Genomic DNA, 17,827 nt, shown 5'->3' with positions numbered 1-17,827 from the left:
TGGAGAGGGTGATGCATACGAGTTGAAGAATTTCGTTGCAATATAGTGCGAATTTTTCTCTGTCGGCTTTGAAAGACGCTGCTTCCTATCCCGATTGAAACAGCTCGCTCTATGCATTCTTCACACAAATGTCTACGACTCGTTCTTGCGTTCAAAATACACCGCACCATCCCCATAGCCTTGAACCTTCCCCTCCAATACCTCATCGATTACTGGTGCCTTGAAACCATATCGACCCCAAAAGTCTCCTGTACCATAGACGGAAACAAGACCAGTAGTTGCATATTCCTTAGCAACAATCTCCAAGCTCTCGTGAAGACATTGATGCGCGAGCCCATATCTACGGAATTCGGGCAGAATAGCAAAGTCATGGATGTAGTACTGATCCGCATCCGGCCTGATTTCGCCGAGAAGCTGATTGAGAGCTGGGGGCTCGCATTTGCGAATGGGATGCGAGACCATATATCCGCAAATTCCACCGGTTTCGTCAAAGAGACCTTGGCAGCCTTGCGGGAATAACCTGGCGCGTTCTGCGAAGACTTCGTCGCTTTCAGGGAGGTCGGGATGGATCTTATCAGCTACTTGGACGAGGCTGGCAATGTCACCGGCGGATAGCGGACGCCATACTGCTTTAATCTTAATGTCCACTTCCATTTTGCCTTGTCCGACTGTGACGCGCTGTTTGAATTTCCGAAGGTCCTATCGTGAGGTGGCCAGGTGTAGCCACGTACGAACCTTGGAACACCTCCTCAAAGGGTACCACCGCTAACCAAGATGCATACACAAGTCTTTTGAAATGAGTCTAGCAAAATGCTAAATTGAGATCCGCTGTTTAGATGCGCCCTTGAATAGCATTGAAAGGGGAAGCGCATTTGCTGCCGAAAATGACGTAGTTAATATCTAGACAGGTTAAAGTCCGTCGCTAGTGCTACGTTCAAAATCTGTTCCCTCACCCCGGGATCGTCGTATTTCCATTTTCGATACCAATCAACATCATATAGTTACTCCTCTTTCCCATGCATTGGTTAGTATTTGTGTGTAGGTCGCGATATTAACTCATCAATGTGAAAGTAAACTATGCGTGATGGAGAAAGTATGTCAGTGTGAGATTCGATGCGCGTATAGTCATCCAATACTTCCAGCTGCACTAGTCACGACAGAACCACACGGCAGGGGCGAAGAACCGCTATATTGATCTTCTATCCAAGCCAGCTCAATCCAATATTCGACAAAACAGTCAGAAAAGGCATGCTTGCTAGCGCTATCTTAAGTCAGTTTCGAATTTCATTTTCAAATGCCATCTAATGGAAGAAGTTGGAAAAAGAGAATCAACCCAACTTGGGCATAACATACAGAGGCGGAGCCACGCCGGCAAAGGGAATAGCCGATTGAACGACGATGAAGCAAAGTGTAACCAGACGAAGAAGCGAACCAGGTATGGGATATCAGTAGAACAACGAATGTGAGAGTGAATAGTCGTAAGAAAGGAAAGGTAATAGCCCCGGGGCGAGCTGCGCATGGAGGCTTGCCACAGAGACGCTGAAATTTGATGATGGATCTTTCTTGGCGGAGCTTCTATGCTCATTGATCTTTGGAAGGACAGAGTTAGCAAACGAGATGCTGAAAAGCCGCTCGGCTATGTCCCGAAACGTAGACGTCCTATCATTCGAGTTCAGCAGCCCATGCATCTCCGCTCTTCACTAGCGATCACCTCGACGAGATCTGAGCTGCAGCGATCTCAGCAACCTCATCTTCCGGTCTCATTCTCAAGCCGCCTTTGACCTGAATGCCTTGCTGAACCCAGTCCAGCTTCTCAATGTCCTCCAGGCTCTTGCGACCACGTGAGGCCTTCTTCAGCAGACCCTCGACGCACTCGCGAGCGCCAGCCCACTCGTTGCCCTTTTCCGCATCCCACTCGCCGTCTTCGTCACCGAATTTGACCCAAGACCAATCGCATCTGGCGATACGGTGAGCGGCTCTACTACGAGACGCGGCCTTGCCTGGCGGTGGATCAAAGGGCAAACGTCCTTCCATGAGAGCATAGAGCAGGACGCCGAGCGCCCAGGCATCGGTTGAACGGCCGTCATATGGCTGACCGAGGAGAATCTCTGGAGCAGCATAATCTTCACTACCGCATCGTGTTGTCAAAAGAGGCGACTCGGGAGGAGCAGGGATGCGTCGTGAGAGGCCGAGATCCGTGAGTGTCGCTATGGCATGCGGATGGCACTGTGGGTTCTTGAGTAGAGGCACGGTAGACACAGGAATATTGAGAAGGACGTCTGGATGTCATTAGTACAGAGTAGAAGCGAAGAAACGTACCAGATGAAGTGTGGCAAGGTAAAGAGAATGGAAGCAGTACTTTCTAGCTTGATGTCGCGATGCACAATAAGTTGGGTATGCAAATAACGCACAGCGCTGACCATTTCGGCGAAGACGCGATGGACGATGTCGAGAGTCAGCTTATCGCGATGGTCACTGGCTACATCAAACAGATCACCACCGGGACAGTAGGTAAGGACAATAAGAGCTTGGGCGTCATCGTGATCGAAGGCTTGGAGATGGACAAGAGAGGGGTGCGATACTGATCGGAGCATTTCGACCTCTCGCTTGAGGCTTAGTTCTACGCGCTCTTCGTCGGCACCCCCGGCAGGGCCATGCTCGACGACCTTGATGGCGACCAGTTTCCGTGGATCCAAAACGTTCTCATCGAGAGGGTCCTTTGCTTTGGTCTTCTCACAGGTTGCGAGGTAGACTTTACTGAAGGTGCCCTGCCCCAGTTGGCGGACAGGGCGCCAGAGCTTCTTCGTCTTTTGAGGGCCACACCGCACCACTATATATTGAGTCTTGTCATCTTCGGTCACGTCGTCTTCCTCGGTGTCGGTAACACTGCGGTTGCTTGCGTTGCTCGCGGGCGGGGTGGGAAGGCCGGCTGGCACATTGGCGGGGACGAGGCCTCGCTGCGTCGCCAGATATGTCTCGCGGTTCATGCGCTGCTGCATGGCGGGGTCCGTGTCGACGACCGAGACGTGCCGAGGACGGGTGTTGTGCATTGAATCCGGGGTGTACTCGCTGATGCTCCTGTTGCGCTCGCGAGCAGCCTCGTTCCTCTGCTGCGAGTTTGCGGCGGCCGCCTCCATGGCAGCGGCCTTCAAGCCCGAGTAGCCCTTCTTCTTGAGCGAGGGCGAGGGCGACAGGGTGCCCTTGGCGAAGATGGCGAAGGCGTCGTCGCGCGAGGCGGCCGAGATGCCGCGCGAGCGAGGACGATGGTCGGCGCGCTGCCATGGGCCGGGCGAGTCGCCCATGACCAGGGGCGAGGGGAGCGGGGTGATGTCGCCCAGGGCAGCCAGCGCTGGCGACGAGATGGCGGACGAGGGCGACAGCGAGCCGAGACTGGCAGTGGACCAGGCGGTCCTCAGATAGCCGCTGTCCTGGATGGCAATCGGCGCCGTGGCCGACTGCCGCAGCGCGTCGCTCCCGCTGGGCTCCAGATTGGCGGGGTCGAGGGAGCGTGCCGAGTTGGGGTTCGAGGCGATGGCGAGGTCCGTGTCGAGCTTCAGCGCCGTCGACGGGGCGCGGACGTGATATCTGGGCAGCGAGGGATCCGTGGCTGCCGTGCCGGGCGCGAGGTCCGCCGTCGTCAGCGTCGATGTCGGGCGGGCAGTGTCTGGCGTCGCCTGCGTCTTCTGCGTCGTGTCGGCGCGGGCAGGCGCCCGTGGGAGTGCAGGGCTGGAGGACGCGAGACCCGGAGAGGATGGCTCTGGGTCCTCCATGGTGTTGTGTCACGGCGGCCAAGGTCCAGTAGTCTGTCTGCGGGCAATGCCACCCGTGCACCTCCATGCACGTGCGCCTCCGCTACCCTTAGCGCCTCTCGTCTCAGCGTCGGTCCCATCCCAGCACACTGGTCCACGGCACCGACTCCCTGACTCTTGAACAGTCCTCCCGCGAAGCCACTGCCGACTTCGACCTCGAGGCGTGCCGTCAGTCACCAGAGCGACATGGGGCCGTTTTGGGCTTCCGAGCCAGCCAGCCAATCGCAAGCGAGCCTCCGACAACGTGAACTCGCGCCCTCACACGGCATGTCATGCTGAGTCTGATCGCGAGTGTCTACCAATTGACTCCAAGCGGCATGATATCGAGCCTCTCGCCATCCCCATGTTGGGAACTCGGCACGGGCCTGGCGTTGCCTTGCTTACCTTTCGCATATCCCGCGGCTGTTCGCTGACATATCCTTTCATTGCATCCTCTCTTATGGACGTCGTTGTCCAGAGTGTTCATCTCCGCTGCCACCTATGCTTTCGTTTGGACGAGTCGGAAATGCGGCGTATCGCGATGTACCCGGAGTCTATGTACGTGGTGGCTCGGACCCTACCATCTTCTCTTGTATCTGACAAGTCTGTCAGACACATATTGCCGACCCCAATGAGCGCCGGCGGATGGCCCTCGCCGAGGTAGACAAGGCGCCCTTCGGCTGGTATCATATACGACTAGCAGTCGTGACAGGCATTGGTTTCTTCACCGATGCGTACTCTGTGAGTCTGACAGTAACATGAACGACAATGCTGAAAGCTGACTAACAATATCTTCAGCTGTTCGCCATAAACCTAGCTGTCATCCTGCTAGGAATTGTGTACTGGCAAGATACGGAACACCAGGGCGTCATGCCCCATGATGCCGATACAGCCATCAAAGTCGCTACGTCCGCCGGCGCCATCTTCGGCCAATGTATCTTTGGGTACTTGGGCGATGTTCTAGGAAGGAAGAAGATGTACGGAGTAGAGCTGATGATTATTATCTGCACAACACTCGCACAATCGCTTTGCGGTGAATCAGCGACCCTTTCAATCGTGGGTGTGCTCATCTTTTACAGAGTTGTAATGGGAATCGGCGTCGGTGGTGACTGTACGTACACGTTCCATGCAACGGTTCCATATCCTCTTGTCGATGATACGCTAATTATACATCAGACCCGCTTAGTGCAGTTATTACGGCAGAATTTGCCAGTACCAGATATCGGGGAGGCATCATCGCCGCCGTTTTCGCCATGCAAGGCCTCGGTCAACTTGCAGCCGCCTTAGTAACTCTCATCGTAGTCATAGTCTACAAAGACCACTTGATCGTGGTAGCTAACGTTGGAGAATGCGTCGGGCAGTGCTCCATGCACGTTGACAAGATGTGGCGCATTATCATCGCCTTCGGTGGCATTCCCGCCTGGTTCGCGCTTTACTACAGACTCACAGTACCGGAAACGCCACGATACACGTTTGATGTGCTGTACGATGTTGAAAAGGCCTCAGTTGATGCGCGAAAGTACCGCTATGGTAAGCAGGGTAACGTGGTCAATCCAGTCACACAGGCGAAGGCGCGTAGCGAGATGGCCAAGTACAAGACGCCGCGGCCTACGTTGATGGAAGTACTGCGGTTTTACTCACGGAAACGCCAAGCTATCCGCCTATTCGGCACCTCTATGTCCTGGTTGTATGTGCAGCAATTTACTACTTTAGCTATAGAACAAGCTGACATTCACACAGATTTTTAGACATGGCCTTCTATGGTCTTGGCTTCTCCTCTGCATCACTGATGTCGACTATGGGCTTCGACCAACGCGCAAACCTCTACCTCTACCTACGCAACATGGCCACAGGGCAAATTGTGCTCATCTGCGCCGGTGCCCTTCCTGGCTACTGGCTCACCGTCTTCACCGTCGACACCATAGGCCGCAAATCCATTCAAATCGCCGGGTTCGGAATCCTGACCATCATCTTCTGTGTTCTTGGCTTCGCCTGGCAAGGCCTCACAAAAACCCACTTACTAGTACTATACGTCTTAGCACAATTCTTCTTCAACTTTGGGCCCAATGCCACGACTTTTATAGCGCCAGCCGAGATCTTTCCGACTAGGGTACGATGTACAGGCCATGGAATCAGCGCAGGAATGGGCAAGTTAGGCGCCGTGTTCGCACAGATTTTCTTCGCACCCATGATCAAGAGGGGGGCTACGCATGACAATCCTACGCCCTGGATCCACGGTGTAATGCAGATTTTCGCGCTCTTCATGTTCCTGGGTATGCTTACCAGTTTTCTTGTTCCAGAGTCGAAGAGAGCAAGACTGGAGGAACTGGCTGGCGAAAAAGAGGACGTGTATGAGTTACAGGCTGGCCAGTGGCGAGATCGTGGTGGTGTTGCGAGTAGAGGGACTGTGAACGTGGAAGGTGCATTGGGGAACAATTCGGTAGTTTTTGCGAGGGGAAGCGGAAGTGCGAGTGCTAGGAGTGTGGACCGGGATAGTGAAGGGGGATTGAGGGAGGGGGACATGGAGAAGAAGTGGTGGAGACACAGACAGAAGGACATTCATCCTCATGCTGTTTGATCGTCTTGCTAGATAGAACCTCGTCTTTTTTTACTCTTTAGAATTACGATGATATGGGCTGACTCGGATACCTGTAGAATAAAGATGCCTCACTAACGATACCCGCATAGTTCCTCCAATTCATGTCCGTTTTCATGTCAGTTCCTTGCTAGCTAGATACCCATCAGACGATTGACATGAGTTCTGGTCACCCATCCACTTCTCGGCAACGTATCTGTAGATCTCGCGTTCAAAACGGTATGCATCCGCGTTACAAAGTGAGGCTAGATGGGCTAGCACGACTTCATTCGATATACAAGATCACATTCCACCTTGTGCTTATTTCCCTAGTGTTTCTCGTGGTGCGCCTCTTCTCTTCTTACGAGGCGTCATATCTTGATGTTTACTTAGGAGCGCTTTCAATCTAGAACTCTGAATGTGTTGTAATGTCAATTTGAGTCGCTCGCATAGCTACGGTGTCGCTGACACGTGCTGCAACCACAGTGATGGTGATGGTGACGGTGACGTAGCTCGTAATTCCGGTCTGGCAAAGGACGCACCTCATTTTCCTGCAATGCGACTCTGACATCAACATTTGGAGGTTCGGTCCACTTACACCAATCAGGCCTTCACCTCGAAGGGAGCACCATCATACACAAGTGTTAGTCGGCGGGCAGCACAAAGCCCACATGCGTGATGTCAAGACTGTCGAACATGCTCATGCGCCTCTTGAGCTCTCCAATAACGCCTCAACCTCCTCTTGACCCAGCCTCCGCACGCCCTCCACACCCATCAACCTCCCGCCCACCTCGTTCACGAAGCTCCCCCCAACCCCCTCAACGCTCTGTCCCTCGACACCCTGCCTCTCAAAACTAGTCGTCCTCTTCCCCTCCAACCCACACGCCACAATTCTGTCAAACCACCACAAATCCGTATTCACGTTCAGCCCCACCCCATGACTCGTGATATTCCTCCGCATATGCACACCAATGGCGGCAATCTTATCCTCTGGACTCGTCCAGACACCTGTATGCTCTGTTGTCATGGCTTTGATACTGTATTTCGCACAGGTAGCTATCAGGCTCTTTTCTAACAAGCAGACGTAGTTTCTAGGTGTGAGTCTATGGGTACGCAGGTCGATGATGGGATACGCGACTAGTTGACCGGGACCGTGGAAGGTGGTTTGGCCGCCGCGCAGGGCTTCGGTAAAGGAGGCGCGGTTATTGGCGCGCAGATAGGTTTGTTGGTCTGGGGAGACATTGCCAATTTCTCGTCGACCGCATGTGTAGACGGGTGTGAATTCAGTGGTTATGATGTGTGGTGGTGGTGGTGGGGACGCATTGAGTGGCGGTTTCGAGGCGAGAAAGCGCGACACGAGAGATTCTTGAAGGCGAGCTGCTGTTGCGTAGGAAACAAGGCCTCGTAGGTGGATATGGTGCAGCTTCTGCGGGATAGAGCTTGCCATTACTGTCGTCGCAAGTCTTCCAAGATGAGTGTCTGGGGTCTGGGGCCTTGGTATCGACTTATCGATAAGGTTTTGTAACGCGACGCGACTTGACTCTGCGACTGCGAGGACATCGACTGCATCTTACGCACAACCACGAGTCCCCGCTCTGTTCATTGCACTATCATGGCAGGGATCAAGCGATCAATCAACGGACAAGTCAAACCCCATAACCAGCCTCAACAGCCGGAAGATGTAGCCATGACAGATGCGACACCACCATGTGGACAGCCGCAAGCACCCTCCAGCAACATCACCTCGTCCGGCACCACTACAGAAAAGCAGATGAACCCACCAAAACGAGCGTCTCACGCAAAGGACTCTCCTTCAAAGTCTGCGCCAGCAAAGCAACCTTCCAAGCCTCGCTCCGCAACCCATCAACCCCGCCAAAAGCTCGCCAGACTGCCCAAGAGTACGTAGACCCCGTTTCACAGATGGACCAAATCTAACAAACTTCCTAGACACAACAATAAGCACCCGGCCACTTCTTCACGCACCTTTACCAACTCCTTTCTCCTCATCCGCTTCCCCCAAAGCCCTATACATAACCGCCACGTCACCGTACGTACCCGCCCTGAAACGGATCCGGAAACTACTCACGCAGATAACCAAGCGCGAGAAGCAATCTGCCGCGTCCTTGAATAAGGCGGGAAGAGGAGGAGAAGGGAGAGGCGGGGGACGATATGCGCAAGCAAATGGACGGTTAGAAGCGAGGGATGTGGAGGCTGAGATCGCAAGCGCGATGGGTAGGGAGGGTAGCGACGGTCGTGGTAGGAATAAGAGCTATACAGATGGTGTGGGTGAAAGTGGGACTCGAGATGGCAAGCGAGAAAACGTCCATCTTAAAGCGACAGGGCGGGCGATACCGAGGGCGTTGGAGATAGGATTGCATTTTCAGGGCGAAGAGGATTGTTGGGTCAAGATTGAGATGGGGAATGTGAGTGCGATTGATGATGTTGAGGCCGGGGATCGGATGGCAGAAGACGAGGGTAGGGAAGCGGAGATGGGCCAAGTAGCGGAGGGTGCAGATGATGTACCGGAGACGAGGATACGCATTTTGAGTTCTGTCACTGTTACTATCGGCTTAGTAATGTAGTTCTCACACGTCACGACAGTCTTGGTTCATCAGTGTAAAGTAGATACCCAGGCAATTTACAACATAGTTCGCGAGTCATGTTTGTGTCGTTGAAGTGTATGTGTTCTCCGATTGCTCTCCTAACCCAATCTCTCTGCCCACCTATTCATCACGGATCCCCCAATTCCCAAGCCAGTAAAAAAAGGAGACGCAAAGGAAAAGATAGTCGTGTTTACAAAAGAAAAGGTTCATCGCTCGCTGACCGCAGTGAATGACTGTTTGGCCTCGAAAGAATCCTTCAATGCTTCCCACCCTTCCGAAAGAGATAAACGCCTGGGAGGTCAGAGGCTGACACTGTGAGTCCTGAACGCCAGTAGAACGAAAGATACAGATGCATTACCCGTTAACTACGCCGAAAGGGAAGAAAGTCTGCTGTGGTGATTCGGTATAACGGTGTTTCTCCAGCCGCAGTTGTCTCATCTGAGACAAGTGCGGTGACATGGATAGTTTGGGTAGTTGTGTGGGTGGTTCTGTTGCGGAACATTTGCGATTAGTCACGACATCGTGGAGGTGCTACCATCGTGCAACATTGCGTCGCGAACAGCCTAACAATGATGTTGCTGCGAGCCATCCATAAGTGGGTATCGTAGTGTAACGCAGCGAATGGCCTTGATGAGAATGACAGTAGTCTGGCATCGGCGTATAACCCAGAATTCCGCGGGAGAACATCTCAAGCGTTGACGCTCAGTATGCTGCTCCTGGGCCCGATCGCTGAGGTGGCGCCTCACAAAGCCAGTCTTTCCTAGCATAGTGATAAAAGACTTTGGCATTTGTCTCTTCAACGTTCGGCCTTGGGATACTGGTTGAGCATGGCCATGACCGCGACACCTATTGCAACGACTGTTACCATGGCCCCAACCGGACCGCCATAGTACATGGCAGCTCGATCAGGCCGATGGGCAACCAAGGAATTCGCCTTCCCTGACTGCTTTGAACCGTTTGGCTCAACAGAATGTCCGTTTTGTTCCCTCGTATTGGGAAGTGATACTTCTGGGCCGTCTTCGTCGAGGTCCTTCTCTTTGATGATGGTGATTTCACCTTGCTCGGCCTCATCGTCTGAGCCCTCAACGCCAGTCTTACTGCTCGCTCTTGCGGATGCACTGTTGCTTCTGCTCCGCCGTTGAGCTTCCTTGCCAGCAGTCTTTGCATTGTCTTCTCTGATATTTTCGATCATCTCTGCCAAGGTTTTGCGATCGGCCTCTGCTGTCTCGGCTCTTTCCCGGTACCGCTCCATTTGCTGCTTCATCTCATTCATCTCGGACATCATGAGCTCCAGGCGTTGCTGTAAGCGAGCAGTGGCGTCCTCGGCGCTGGCGGGAGATGTGGGCCCGTTATCTGAATCAGTGAGCTCTTCGCGCTGTGTATCGGCTGCCTCGGTTTCGGGCGTCTCATCTTCGCCAAGGATAGTCTCTGTGTCTCCTTGGTCCTTGGTTGTCTCACGCTCGAGGCGGGCTGCTCGCTCTTCTGCGTCTTCCCTTGCGCGACGCTCTTCGTTCAACAAGGTCTCCAAGTCACGCAGCCGCATGCCCTGCGTTTCGATCTCTTTCTTCGCACTAGTCAAGGCCTCTGTGAGTGTAGACAGCTGTGCGTCAGAGCGCACCGGTGACGCTGTCTTTGGACGTTCGGTGTCGGACCTCCTAAGGGACGATGCAACGTCGGGCTTTTCGGGTAAAGGCTGTTGTGGTGGGGGCGCAGGCGGATCTGAAAATCTCGCCTTGATGCTGCCGTCTTTGATCGGCGATATTCTGGCCTGGTTGATTGGCGAGGCCTTCGCGGGTTCCTTCTTGGTGTCTGCGGAGAGGATAGCATTGATGTAGTGGTGGGTCTGCTGGAGGTCCTGCGACTGCTGCTTTGCTGCCTTGATTTCGGTCTAAGGCTGTTAGAGAGGGGTACCACGAGTAGCTAGGTCGCACTTACATTGAGCTTCTTCACAACCTGCTCCATTGTGATGGGTTGTAGCCAGAAATTGGGGTGTCGGGGTTGCTGCATGCCGTTTGGGTAATTGGCCATGGCGCCCGGGCCCGGGAGTCGCTGACCGTTGACAGAGCCTTGGCTGGGCGTGCGACCACGCATATTCGCCATTTGCTGTTGGCCGTTGGGGCTCATCATGTTAGAGAGCTGGGGTCCTTCGAGCTCGCCGAAGTTGAGGTCGATCATGTCGCTACTGGATCGTGCATAAATGCCCGCATGTTCAACGCGCGCGGCGACTTTGTGGTGAACGATGGTCTTCTGGTCTTCGCTGACAATGTCGATGCCGAGTTCCAGCATGTCCTGCTCGCGTAGCTCGTGGGGGTCAGAGTCTCTGTTCTCCTGCGACAGACGGGAGCCGTTGACAAAGGTGCCGTTCGATGACTTGACGTCTCGGATCCAGATCTTGCCCTGGCGGTCGGCCCATACCTCGGCGTGTTGTCTCGAGAGGACTTTGGAGTCGAAGTATCCATTGAGTGGCGTGGGAATTGTCTTGTTGTTGGTCTGGCGGCCAATGCGGAGGACGTCGGGGAAGAAGGGGACGGTGATGGTCTTGCGCTCAAAGGTGCCGTTCATGGGGACCAGGTGCAGTACGGCGGTGCTCTCCTGGGGCGATGCGCGTTGGGTGCCGTTGGGCTGTTGCTGGGCCGGGACCTGGCCATTGTGCTGTGAGGGAACCATGGCGGAAGGGGCTTGCAGGGCACTCATGGCCGAAGCGGCTGATGAGGCGGGGCCGGCAGAGGCGATGGGCTGGGGGCGTGCGGCAGTGATTCCGGCGATGGGCTCAGTCTTGGTCGCGGGCCATAGTCCCTTGGGGGCTTTTGCTTTGCGGGTGGCCGCCCAGTCGGTGCCGGCGGGCTGCTGGGGGGTGCCGTTTGGCTGCGAGGCAGAGGACGAGGCAGAGAGAGTCGAGGTGCCCGAGGCCTGTGAAGAGAGGCTCGACGACGAGTTGGACCGCTGGGCGCTCTTCCGAGGCATGAACATGCCACCACCGTTGGACACGCCCTCAGCGCTCCATGCCTGCCGATTGATGTTCTGGTAGTTGACGGGGGGCGCAACTGCCGTCATTGGCGAGGTCGTGTGCGGCGGAGGGAAGGAGGTGGGCGTGTTTGGGGTCCGGCGTCACTTTTCCTCTCCTGCACGATTCCCGTCTTGTCCGAATTTAGCGGCGCGACACCAGCGTGACGACACCGAGAGCAAGCGACAACAACAAAGAGGCCTCGCGACGTCGGCTATGCACGCATGCGTCGCGCTCGATGCCGGTGTCCTGGATGGGCGTCGCGGGTGGGCTTGGGGGTTTGCCGCCGTCGTCGTCGTTGTCGTCTTCTGTCGTTCGTGTGCTGGCCGGGGAGAGCCCGTGCGACGTCGCAGCGATGCAAGGCGCTGCAGACAGGCGGAGGATGCAGCAGCAGCGTCTCTGGGATGGGTGGGCAGCAGCGGAGGCCACGGGACGGGCTGCGTGATGGTTGGGGTGGGCAGTATAGATGGGGGAGCGTGTTTCGACGGGCAGGAGGTCCTGTTCGGGCCTTGGGGACGCTGCAACGCTTACTGGCCAGCTGGGCGACACGACGGCTCAGGCGCAATGGCGACGTCGAGTAGGGGGCAGCACGAGCAGAATCACGACGCAACGAGGCAGATGCTGCGGCTACGTCCAACACGCGCGCGGTGGAGATGTCAAGCCGTGGTTGAAACTATTTCGCCTCATTCCCGCCAGCCCTGGACTGAAGGGGCCACCTGGGCAGCCGTTGCAGAGGTCACGTGCGCAGCGCCATTGTGTCAGGTCAAGGGAGTCTGTGGAAACCACCAAAGCCTCATGTAGGGGCTGAACGCGCTGTACCTCTTGCGTGCCACTGCATCTGCTGACGTCGTGTCGACATGCCCAGCAGTAGCTTCCTCGTGCATCCATGGCTGCGTTTTCCCCGGATTTCGGTGGTTTCGTCTTGGCGTTGACGAGCCGCGGCGGGCGAGACTGCAGCTTCAAGTGGGACACTCAAACTCCCCTCCTGCCTTCTCTCACCATCCGACGCTGCAGAGTTACAAGATGCCAGTACCAGTCGGCTCAATGCCTCAAGGGGCGCATGGCCCTTCAACATTAGACAAGCGTAGGGCTCTGAGTTTGCCTGTGCCTGGCCATAGCTAACAGCGCATAGTGAAGATGGGTGGCATGATGGGTGGATGTACGGTGAACATACAGACCAGGAAATGCATGCGCTGACCTCTTGACAGCCGTCGGCCTGATCATTGGCTTCATCTTCGGTTCGCCTCGTCTCACGCCTTTGCATGCTCTTCGCTGACTCTTGTAGGCTTCACCAACATCGTCCGCTTCGGCCCTGGACCCAACGGAATGCTGCGCACACTAGGCCAATATATGATGGGATCTGCAGCGACCTTTGGGTATGCATACTTTACTCCAGCTGCTCACGCTGTTATGTTCTGACATTTCCTGCAGCTTCTTCATGGCCATTGGCACCACCATCCGGACGGACAGCTCCCCCATCGCTACACAAGCTTTCGCCAGCGCTCACCGAAGACCCATGATCCTCCCAAGAAAATACCAATACCCCCGCGCTGCTCAAACTGAGAAAATTTGACGTCTTGACCAGTGGGCAGGTCGTCAGCGGCGAGAACCTGGATCGGTCTAGCATTGTACATGAGTGGTGTGCAGCAACTACTTTCAAGACTTGCGAATGTATAATAGGCAGCAGAGCAGCCTCACTAGAGGCACACGGAATTGAGCTGGCGAAGACGAACGTCATTGATCGCCTGTAGTCACCGTCTTTCCCTTCACCTTCACTTTTTTACTCCTGGTCACGCACCCTTGGGCTACTGTAGTCTGACCCTTTCCCCATTCGTATCTGTCACCCGTTGTTTCTATTGTGGAAATCACTTCCCCCCCTGCTCGCCCGCGGGACTACGTCAAAACTCTATTTCTCACGTCGGACCCCAACTTGTCCATGTCTTTCACGGTCTACCTATATATTCTATTGCACCTGCGTCACGATGACTCTCTTTCCGCTTAACGCAGACGTTGCACCATCGTCTAACACGATGCCTTCACAGCTCACTCCCGGTCCCTCTAGTGCCCCTAGACCGCCTATAACGTACAGCCGCCGTTCCGTTACTTCACGCAATGCAGATGCGACCAGCAACATAGTCAAAGACGAAGCGAAGCGTGAAGAGACCCTCAAAGGGATCGTTCTCAGCGCCCACGGCGGTAATGACTTCTACGAGAACGCGGCGCGACGAGCGACCAGGATCGACTACTGTTCACAAAACGTCGCAAGGCAGAGCAAAACGGGGTCACACACCATCTCTTCTTTGAAAGCTGGAAAGAGAGCGGAACAGTCGGAATCTCCACGTGCCGCGGGAAATGACAACGCCAGCGACGAAGACGAGGAGGACATTGCTGAAGCCATTGCACGCTCTCTGGGCAAGACAATTGAAGATCGTAACGTTGTGTGCCCCTTCCCCTCGGTACATGACGACTCCAACATCGCCGAAACGAAGATCTTGTCGCTATTGGCAGCTTCTGAGCCAGCGAAGTCTACTGCTAGGTCTAGCTCATACGGATCTACCGGCAGCGGCTCTACGTCTGGTTCGACTCCGCCACACATTCCACTCCATGCTCTCCTCAACCACATCAGATCAGCTGCGAAGAACGTACAAGAGCTCGACACCAACGAGCTGGCCAGACGTGCTCCTGAGCTGACATTCATCATGAACAGTTGGCAGAACACCGTAGCCAAGGTTCTCTCAGCGACCGAGGCTGCCGAGCTCAAGCGAATCCAGGACATCCAAGGCCATCTAGATTACGACCAAGCCCTGGAAGAGGAGTGTCGAAAGAAGTTGAACGCGCTCGGGAAGCGATGCGGAGCCCAGGTGCTCCAGATGAAACAAGGCCATCAAAAGGAGTTGATGAAGCAAAAGGAGATGTATGAGGCTTACATCTCACAACACATGGCGAAGCCGCCTACTCCTCGAGCTCCAGCTTTAGTACGACCGGCGTTCGTTTTCACTGCTGGCGGCCGAGGTTTTCCCGAGCAGCAGCAGATGTCCTCGTCCTCGAATCCGGGTCCTCCGTCCGATGAGGGACCGGGTTGGGCTCGCAAGAGGGCTAGACTATCGTAAGGACGGGGTTAAATCATGTGGCGTGACGTGGCGTCTACAGATCTGCTTGCAGGTTTGGAGAGTAGCGGTTATATCTAGTTGCTGGTGACAGTGGCTTTGAATGAGATACAGATGAGCATTCCAACATACCCTGGAGCATATTGTGACCGTCGTGCAATACATCAATGAGGCTGATCTCATAACCTGGAGGTACTCACGGCGTTTCTCATAATCAAGACTTACCGCAGAGACTCGTGTACACCCCCGAGCTGCTGTGTGGTAACGTACAACACGACGTAGAAGATAGCGACTACGTCCCAGCTATACTATCCTTACGCTCAGCAATCCCCATGACATAGTAAATGCCTGCAGCATACCATCCACAAAACCACATCTGTACTGTGCCGAGTGTGTTTGATCAACCTCACTAACGTGTTAGCGTGGCTAGGTACCCCCACAGTTGGGGTGGTTCCCTATTTGCAAAACGCCTGGGGTTTCGCGGTTTCGGAAGACGCAACGAAAGAATAGTGGAACGCGGCGCATGCCGTTTTGCGCATCATGAAGCGGAAGCATTGTGTAGGTTTATTTTTGGGGGTAGTGGATTTGAGTCCTCGGATCGTGTCGGGCCGTTTGGTAGATGTGGAAGGGTGGAAATGGTGGTGGGTTGCATGTCGGGCTTGCGATAGCCACTGACCTGTAGGGTCCGAGGATGCCTTCGCCCTTTGATGTACACCTGTATTAAGTTTACTGTGATGGCTCGTTAGACTCATGTGAAGATAACGTTCTTCTATTGCCGAGTGTAAGATGACGCTGGCAGAAGCAAGCAAATTGCGGCCGACTTACCTATCCTTTGACCGCGCAATCTATCTTCTGTACCCAACAGCCCCTGCGCAAGATAGGAGGAGTGAGATTGTAATGGACCCTTTTCTTTGCTTTTCAAGTCCAAAGCATGGCATGTGAGTTCGATGTTGGCGTGGCATGGCATGGCATGTGCATACCTATTGCCGGCGCGTCACCGTCGCGCCTCTATCATGCACACCTGCCTACCTAGGTACGACCAAAACGACACAAACTTTACAACCCGACGCGAAGAGCAGCACTTTTGTAAATGCACGACCCATGCGACGTGTAAGATCGCTGTCCACTATAGCGGCATCCTGCAGACGTCTCGCAGCTTCGTACCTGACGATCATAACCAACCAAACCCAGTCATACCTGTCAAGCCAAAAGTGCGTATTGGCGGCACCGGCGACAGCTTGGCGGCGACACGTTGATGACACAGCCCAGATGCATGCCACCCGCGTCCCCCCAGCGAGTTCGCGGCTGTAAGACGATTCGTGGCATGGGCTTGCGAGTACTGCGACCCTTTTGGTTGCATCTCATCATCAGCCCCGCTGAAGGACGTTTCAAAGCAGCAACCCACCCATGTCGCGCCATCGTTGCGGAGCGCATCCGATGCACCTTGTAGCACATATCACCTTCTCACATCTCTAGTCTTTGGATATTTTGGCACTCTTGCAATTCTTCTTCCCCTCTCTATACGTCTTTTGGTTTCTTCGTATGGCCTATTGAAAGCTTTCGTGGCGTTGTCATCGCCATGGAGTCACGCCAATACATCTCTACATCTCCATGTAGATGTTTGCTGTCCGTGACAAAGAGACAAACTCCAGACTTTGTGCTTGATGCACCAACCTGTCCGTTTGTGCAATAGGTACGCAAACCCGTGACCGTATAATCTACGTCCGTACGACGCGCGCAGACAATCATGAGACTCGGTGGCTCACAAGACGATAAGGCTCAGTCACAAATACACCCCACGGCTGTCATAAGAACATTTGAAACACCGAGTCAAGTGTTCCCCAAAGACAAATTACACACATACGCGCACTACGCCATACACACAGGCATAGCCCAAAGCTAATTCCTAATCGTCGTCCGGTCCAACAAACCCGGCAATGTATACAGCTATCGCGCTCATAGCCCTCTTACTCACCATTGCCACCACTACAACCACCATCTCAGCCTTACCAACACATCTTCTTTCCCGGCGCGGTCTTCCTGGTGCCTACTACACCTGCACCAAATCCAACTTCGCCGGCGAATGCAGCTGGACGCAACCCAACACGGAATGCCACATCCAAGGCAGCCCTGGCGGTATCGCATCACTCGGACCTGATCAAGGCTCTACGTGCGCCCTCTACCAGAACTTTTCGTGTACAGGCGACATTCTTCAGAAGCTGACGTTCCCCGGTATCGCAATCGGCATGCCCAAGTTCGGAAGCTTTAAGTGTATTGAGCAGGGCAGCTCTGGCGGAAGCAGGAAAGAGGTGGAAGAGGCTGGAGTTCTCGCGGAGTTGGATGCTGCGGATTTGGCAGTCGAGGATTTCGGTATCAAGAGTGTGGCGATGGATGGGAGGGAGGAGGGTATGATTGGGTTGCAAAAAGGGGTTTACTATTGATCGTGCCTTCTGTTCTTGGTAAAGAGTCTTGGGGAAGAGGGAGTTGGTTTCGATGGGGAGGATGTGTGGTCATGATTTCTTCAATTCGTGTTCTTATCATTTGGAAGAGGGGTGGCGTCGCTGTTCTGAGGTTACCACTGATGGTTTTATGGTTATTAGTAACACCTGGTTCTTTAAGAGTGAAACCAGTCCCCTATTACTCATCAGACATATTGATATTATTACTCACAACAGTCGTTGTCATAGTACTGCGGCTCCCGAGCGATGAGATGGTAGGTATTGGGTCAACCACCGTTACCGAATATCTCC

General features: G+C 54.4%; 6 protein-coding genes across 6 annotated transcripts; 3 read left to right on the top strand and 3 right to left on the bottom strand.

The window, feature by feature from the left end:
- Positions 1-132: 132 nt before the first annotated feature.
- Positions 133-654, bottom strand: J4E84_009541 (uncharacterized protein; the record flags this gene model as incomplete). The annotated part of the gene is made up of 1 exon (XM_049392103.1): positions 133-654. One exon carries the CDS (start codon positions 652-654, stop codon positions 133-135), a length of 522 nt encoding a protein of 173 aa, XP_049240084.1.
- Positions 655-1,707: 1,053 nt separating this feature from the next.
- On the bottom strand, positions 1,708-3,770 carry J4E84_009540 (uncharacterized protein; the record flags this gene model as incomplete). Its single annotated transcript, XM_049392102.1, has 2 exons — positions 1,708-2,279; positions 2,360-3,770. The coding sequence occupies 2 exons, from the start codon at positions 3,768-3,770 to the stop codon at positions 1,708-1,710; spliced, it is 1,983 nt and encodes a 660-aa protein (XP_049240083.1).
- A 519-nt stretch (positions 3,771-4,289) lies between these two features.
- On the top strand, positions 4,290-6,366 carry J4E84_009539 (uncharacterized protein; the record flags this gene model as incomplete). Its single annotated transcript, XM_049392101.1, has 5 exons — positions 4,290-4,346; positions 4,401-4,529; positions 4,587-4,899; positions 4,965-5,475; positions 5,529-6,366. The coding sequence occupies 5 exons, from the start codon at positions 4,290-4,292 to the stop codon at positions 6,364-6,366; spliced, it is 1,848 nt and encodes a 615-aa protein (XP_049240082.1).
- A 3,396-nt stretch (positions 6,367-9,762) lies between these two features.
- On the bottom strand, positions 9,763-12,020 carry J4E84_009538 (uncharacterized protein; the record flags this gene model as incomplete). Its single annotated transcript, XM_049392100.1, has 2 exons — positions 9,763-10,854; positions 10,902-12,020. 2 exons carry the CDS (start codon positions 12,018-12,020, stop codon positions 9,763-9,765), a joined length of 2,211 nt encoding a protein of 736 aa, XP_049240081.1.
- A 973-nt stretch (positions 12,021-12,993) lies between these two features.
- On the top strand, positions 12,994-13,543 carry J4E84_009537 (uncharacterized protein; the record flags this gene model as incomplete). The annotated part of the gene is made up of 5 exons (XM_049392099.1): positions 12,994-13,054; positions 13,103-13,129; positions 13,179-13,208; positions 13,256-13,346; positions 13,402-13,543. The coding sequence occupies 5 exons, from the start codon at positions 12,994-12,996 to the stop codon at positions 13,541-13,543; spliced, it is 351 nt and encodes a 116-aa protein (XP_049240080.1).
- A 409-nt stretch (positions 13,544-13,952) lies between these two features.
- On the top strand, positions 13,953-15,080 carry J4E84_009536 (uncharacterized protein; the record flags this gene model as incomplete). The annotated part of the gene is made up of 1 exon (XM_049392098.1): positions 13,953-15,080. The coding sequence occupies one exon, from the start codon at positions 13,953-13,955 to the stop codon at positions 15,078-15,080; it is 1,128 nt and encodes a 375-aa protein (XP_049240079.1).
- Positions 15,081-17,827: the final 2,747 nt, after the last annotated feature.

The sequence above is a fragment of the Alternaria hordeiaustralica genome, assembly GCF_023758085.1.
Source record: "Alternaria hordeiaustralica strain BMP 2776 chromosome Unknown scaffold_30, whole genome shotgun sequence".
NCBI classification, from domain to species: domain Eukaryota; kingdom Fungi; phylum Ascomycota; class Dothideomycetes; order Pleosporales; family Pleosporaceae; genus Alternaria; species Alternaria hordeiaustralica.
This window is presented reverse-complemented; position numbering and strand designations above follow the sequence as displayed.